Source organism: Dendropsophus ebraccatus, chromosome 11 (assembly GCF_027789765.1).
Source record: "Dendropsophus ebraccatus isolate aDenEbr1 chromosome 11, aDenEbr1.pat, whole genome shotgun sequence".
Taxonomy (NCBI): Eukaryota; Metazoa; Chordata; class Amphibia; order Anura; family Hylidae; genus Dendropsophus; species Dendropsophus ebraccatus.
Genome location: NC_091464.1, coordinates 70,286,835 through 70,293,479, shown reverse-complemented (window position 1 = coordinate 70,293,479; position 6,645 = coordinate 70,286,835). Strand labels below are relative to the sequence as shown.

Here is a 6,645-nt window from a genome sequence, read left to right as displayed (position 1 = left end):
ATAAATAATAAAGATTGGATATAATTTTTCTACTATCAGGAGGTGCAGTTTACTTTTTCCAGACGTTTTGTTGGTATTTTAGCATATTTTCTAGTGCACAAAACAAAAATGTGAAACCTGTGACTGCCATCTAGTGGATGTATACGATAACGCAGTTATTTTACCAGGATTCCTTTTCAACTGTAGCTGTTTCTTACTGGTTGTATTTCTGTATTTGTCTTAAAGGTATTGGTGAATGTAGAGGTATGAAGTAAAGGACAGATATATCACTAAAGAGTATGGATATAAGAACATACAAATATAAGAATGCAGATTTATACCTATGTAAATAAACAACGTAAAATGTTTTATATATATATATATATATATATATATATATATATATATTTTTTTTTTTTTTTTAAATTTAAATAAAAATCTATACAGTAGTTAGTTTTAAAAAAACTATTATACTATATTCTGTTAAGAAATTAGAGTTAATAGAAGGGATTCTCTTTATTAGGTCCCTCATCTCTAGCTGACACTAGTTTGTTACAACAACAGCCCACTAATTTGAATAGAGAGATATAGTGAATATATCATCCTAAACACAAATGATAGTTTCTGAATAATGGCAGAGGTGCGGTAAACCACAATTAAAGTGCACATATCAGTAGACATATAAAAATATGTGTTGACCCCAAGTGGACATTCACATTTCTGCAAAATAGTGTCTGTGCATGGACAGAATTCTGTAGACCGGACCTCAGAGCATCTGAAGTCATGAATCCTTATGATGCCAAGAGCTCCTAAACTGTCTAAATGTTTGTGTTACTGTACTGAAAAAGCTGTGCTGCAATGCACGGACAGTTTTGTGGATGTGTGAATGCCCCCTAAGTTAACATAACATATGCTTACTTCAGTAGAGAGGTACTAGCCCATATGCAGCCACTTTTGTACCAGGAGGTAGAACTGGGCACTCACTGACCTGTTGGAGGTCTCACTGATCATGTGCAATGAATAGGGACTGTCCAGCTCCATAAAATTCTATCTATTTTTATATTGCAGTATAAACCTATGTGTATCTGATGGGAATTGTTGTACTTGGTGATGCTGATACAGTTAGGTCAGTGCAGTCACCACTCGTCATACTATGGTAGAAGAACCCCTTTATATAAGGTAGTCATATTTGGACCTGTTATATGGTTTTATATTCGGTTATAGTGGTAAGAAGGCATGAATGGGACATCTGGAAGGGGCGATTACTTTTGTCAGCACTGTTTTCTGTTTCTAGCCATGTAGTTGTTTGTTCTGTAAACCTATGTGCACTTGTATAGCAGCTGTATTTCATCTCAATCGCAGGTTCTCACCAAGGATTCTGTAACCATCATGGTGGACGCCGTGGTCTTCTACCGTATCTTCAATCCAGTTATTACAGTAGTTAAAGTTGACAACGCCAATCAGGCCACTCAGATGCTGGCGCAGACCACACTACGGAATATGCTGGGCACCAAAAGCCTGACCGAGATTCTGACAGACCGGGAAGAAATGGCCGAGCTTATGAGTGTAAGTATGGGAACATTCAGGATTCTGATAACTATAGATACCGCCACAGATCCTATATGTAGGAACAAGGATATCCTGCAGCTATGTGCTGCCATGAAGGCAGTGGTGGGAAACCTGCAGACTTCCAACTATTGCAAAACTACAATTCCCATCATGCCTAGAAAAAGTCTGTCATATAGAGTACCTCCAACATATAACTATTACTGCCACATATGTGCCACGGGAATTGCCTGTGACATTGTAGCATCATTAGGTCTCTGTTTTATTTTGGAGTCAGCCACCTATATAAGAATGGTTGATCCCTGTACTATATAACCTGCGGTGGTTAATGATTATACAGTCAGTTTCAGTAAAGTTAATTATTATACTACTCCTAACCAGCGACTGTATACAGTACTGCTCTGTACTACTCTGACCGTGACGGCACATCTTGTTATTTTTGTTTGAGCATTTTTGTGATCTCTGCTTGCTGTCACTGAATGGGTTAAGGTCCCATGGGTATATCTACCAGGGCAGGGGCAAATACCCAGTGACTAAAAGGACCCTTCTACCCCAACACCATCAAACCACTAAGGATAGGAGGATGGTTATAGTGGGATAGAGCTGATTTGGAAAAATATTTTTCGAGGTACAGCTTCCAATGACAGGGTCTACCATCTCTGCTTCCATTGCTTTAGAGAGAACAGCAGCTTCCTTTCATTTCCATTTATTATAAGACTATAATGTGTATCCTCTTGTATTCACAGAGAATCCTATACGATGCTACCAAAGAATGGGGGATTAAAGTCGAACGCGTGGAAATAAAAGACGTCAAGTTACCGTCATCTTTACAGAGAGCAATGGCCGCTGAAGCAGAAGCCGCCCGTGAAGCCAGAGCAAAGGTATCCTGGCATATTCTCAGTATGTGTAGCACATTGAATTGTGATGGTGACAAGCATTTGCATCGGCTTTGGTCTTTTATGTCATCTTGTGATCTGAACTGATGTTTTTTATAGTTATTGCTCACAAAATAGGTTCTCATAATAAGTTCCCTGTTAGTCAGTGTCAAACCTATTACCCAGACTTAAAGGGGAGTGTCATGAAGCAATGTTAGTAAAATCAGATGTCTACCACATACATATTTGTACTGTATAGGAGGACAAATGTGCTGTTTCTAGCAAACTAACTCACATCCCTGTACTGTTTTTCTTTCCCATGGATCCGATCTCTCTCTGGTTTCCTCTCTGAACTATGACCCTGCTGTTGCCATGCAACAGAACAAACACATCCTGCAGTCCTTCTGGCTTATAGGCTAAGTAAAGACCAACTGGCAGCACTTACAGAAGATTACAGTTGAACTGAGCATGCCTGACCCATCTTAGTGGGTCGTAACCAAGGGCAACAGGTTATCAAAACCAATGCAGGCACATAGCGGATTAGTAAACCTATATTTCTCATACAGTACAGTTTCAGAAATGATTTTACTTTTGAAATATGTTTAATTTCACATAATGCATCAGGTTTGACCTAGTTTTCTTAATGACACAACCCCTTTAAAGGGAATGCATCAGCTAGATTTTCTTTTCCTGATCAGTCAGATACTAACACATATTCTCTTCTGCTTTCTATTTTCTGACTGTAATATTACTTAATTTTTTTTGTAAAGTATGGATGCCGCCATATTGCCTGGGCTGTTCTTAACAGCATTTAGTGACATGCTTTACAGCAAGCCCCATGGACATAGATGCCAATAGGCAGGACTTGTCCCCTTGAGATGAATGTGAAACATTACTGAGCGCGCTCTGTGATTTCTGAAGAAGTCATTCCACAGGGAGCTGTTATTAACTTATATGGTGTCACCTGTCTCTGTAATGCTGTACAGATCACTTTACAGCGGCCTCCTCCTTATCATCATCACAGACACAACAGGAAGTCTGAGCTTAGTTTTGCACTTAGAGTTGAGATTGAAAACTGCAAGATTTTAGGATTATGTTATACTCCAGCCAATAAAATGGGAAATTAGAAAAAATATCACCAAAAATTCCTAGAAAAATGTTTAAACAACAGGTCATTTTCTGATGACACATTCCCATGAACAATCCTTCAGTGTGAACTTACCCGTACCGTTCCAAAACCTGAATGTTCCCACATAGTATTTTGGTCAGTATTTCAGTCAGTATTTTGGCCAGTTTTTACAGCCAAAATCAGGAGTGGAGTCAACAGAGGACAATTATAATGGAAAGATTTGCATGATTTGGTCCTGGTCTTGGTTGAAAAAATACTGACCAAAATACTAAGCAAAATACTGTATGTGACGATAGCCTCAAACTTCTGGCATAACTCACATCAGCATTTCATGATGATGATGTTTGTTTATCTGTGAACAGTGTACATTGTTTTATGACCACAGGTCGTTTACCCTCTAATTAAACCCGACTGTCGGGAATGAAATCATTAAACTGTGTAAATAGAGACAAATCCAGGCTGGGTTCTGTGCCAGGGAACCAGTCTCTCCTGCCAGGTAGATGCCATTGTGTTGTACTTTCTGACAGAAGCTCCTAGTTCTCAGGGTTATTTGATGAGATGTGGATTTGTAAGCATATAATACAGTGGCGTCCAATCACCGTCTGTCCTGTATAGTATCAATTACATTGCATATAGGTAATATTACATACATATCTAGAGGTAGGTATGTTATAGAGACACATACTGTATGTTCTTTCTTCTCATATCCAAGTTATTAGTTATCCTGAAAGAGGGAGTGATAAACCAGCTGTGTGCTCACCAAAGCCATGGCTTTTACAACAAGATACTTATTTGTTTCCTATATCCATATATTTTTAACCCTAGATATACCAACCTACCCTTACACTCTCAACAATCAACAGAACCTATAAAAAGTGCACACTAACTACAGTGGGGGAAAAAAAGTATATACATGGGGGGAGATTTATCAAACATGGTGTAAAGTAGAACTGGCTCAGTTGCCCCTAGCAACCAATCAGATTCCACCTTTCATTCCTCACAGACTCTTTGGAAAATGAAAGGTGGAATCTGATTGGTTGCTAGGGGCAACTGAGCCAGATTCACTTTACACCATGTTTGATAAATTTCCCCCATGGAGTAATTGTATGTGGAGGTGTGTAATTGTTATCATAGGTACACTTCACCTGTGAGAGACAGTCTATAAGAAAAAATCTAAAAAATCCCATTGTATGATTTTGAAACCATTTTTTTTTTCATTTTATTGGACGAAATAAGTATTTGATAGAAAAACAAAACTTAAAGCGAATGTACCAGCGCTACATCACTTTTCTGTTTGTACCCTGAATAGACCGGCGCCGGCACGGGGATGCCGGTGCATGGTGCAGGTCTATTACTGAGCACCGGCCTGGCCTGAAGCACTGGAGGCGGGCTGGTCTGCCCCCAGTGGGAAGAAGCCCCCTCCCCTCTATGACGCGGCTCCATTAAAATCAGTGGAGCTGCGGAAATAGACTGGCGCTGTGCCTGGGAATCGGGCCGCAGTTCAAAAAAAGTTGTGTTTTGACCATTCCATTTTTCTTGCCTGTCGTCTTATAGCCCATCCCAGCCTTTTCAGGTCTACAAGCCAGAATTCTTGCTGGTTGATAGGTGATCAGATACTCATTTTATGCAATAAAACGCAAATTAATAATTTGAATCTTAAACAATGTGATTTTCTGGAATTTTTCTAAATAGATTCTGTCTCTCAAAGGTGAAGTGTACCTTCGGTAAAAAAAAATGACAGACCTCTCCATTCTTTGTAGGTGGGAAAACTTGCATAATTGGCAGTGTATCACAGACTTATTTCCCCCACTGTATGTAAACCTTTACGGTAACATACAATGAGGTTATGGTTTAAGAAGCCTGTGGTGTTAACCACATCTTTTTATATTGTGTTTTATACAGGTGGTTGCCGCAGAGGGGGAGATGAATGCCTCCCGGGCCCTTAAAGAAGCCGCTGTTATCATGTCTGATTCCCCGGCCGCCCTCCAGCTCCGCTACCTCCAGACTCTATCACATGTCGCTGCAGAGAAGAACTCCACTATTATATTCCCTATCCCTGTGGAGCTCTCTGCTCTATTATCTCGCAGCTAGGCAAGATCAGTAACAAGTTCCAGCAGAGTCGTGCTCACAACGTACCGAGCACTTGTCTATTTCTCCTTGTAATTCCAAAGTCATGTTAAGGCATGCACGGAATAAATGTTATGTGTGATACAGACCCCATTAGTTCTACTGTCAATAACATTGCTGCCTCATCTATATTATAAGAGGTAAGGGTGGGGCATCAACTGGTGTCACATAGGAATACATGGGGGAAATTGAATTGTAGCCATAATACAGTATAAGTGATAACTGCAGGCTCCATTAAATGGGTACTCTGACAAAAAAAAATTCTTTCAAATCAACTGGTTTCAGAAAGTTATATAGATCTTTAATTGACTAAAATTTTAAAATATCAAGTCTTCCAGTACTTATCAGCTGCTGTATGTCTTGCAGCAAGTGTTAGATTCTCTGCAGTCTGGTACAATGCTCTCTGCTGCCACCCCTGTACGAGACAGGAACTGTCCAGAACAGGAGAGGTTTTCTATGGGGATTTGCTACTGCTCTGGACAGTTCCTGACATGGACAGAGGTGGCAGCAGAGAGCACTGTGTCAGACTGAAAAGAATACACAACTTCCTGTAGGACATACAGCAGCTGATAAGTACCAGAAAATTTTCAGTAAAAGTAAAATACAAATCTATATAACTGTCTGACACCAGTTGAATTAAAAGAAAAAAAAACGCTGGAGTACCCCTTTAACTTCAGTGGCTACTTATAGGGGACTTATAAAATGGCAGCAAATGCAGTAAATGATGGCTTATATTAAAGGGAATCATGCTGATATATCTCCAGCTGCACTAAATACAGCTTGTGCACAGCTTCCTTACGGTATGTGCTGTTTCTTTATTGGTATGTGGAGTTAAAAAAAATGTTCTTTTATTCTGGCGCAGAGAGGGAGGGAGAGAGGCGGGAACTAGTCACCTGGGTGGTGTCTGGGCTGTACCTAGTCATGGCTTTCTGCCTGTCAGCGCGCTCTGCAGGGGTGATTGACAGGCAA

General features: G+C 39.9%; 1 protein-coding gene across 3 annotated transcripts in view; it reads left to right on the top strand.

The window, feature by feature from the left end:
- The window catches only part of LOC138767968 (stomatin-like), a 39,300-nt gene extending 33,536 nt beyond the window's left edge, over positions 1–5,764 (top strand). For all 3 annotated transcript variants that reach the window (XM_069945901.1, XM_069945899.1, XM_069945900.1), the window contains exons 6-8: positions 1,342–1,545; positions 2,292–2,426; positions 5,452–5,764. In XM_069945901.1, the coding sequence (XP_069802002.1) occupies positions 1,342–1,545; positions 2,292–2,426; positions 5,452–5,640 (528 nt within the window). In that variant the 3' untranslated portion in view covers positions 5,641–5,764. The remainder of the gene's footprint in view (positions 1–1,341; positions 1,546–2,291; positions 2,427–5,451) is intronic.
- Positions 5,765–6,645: the final 881 nt, after the last annotated feature.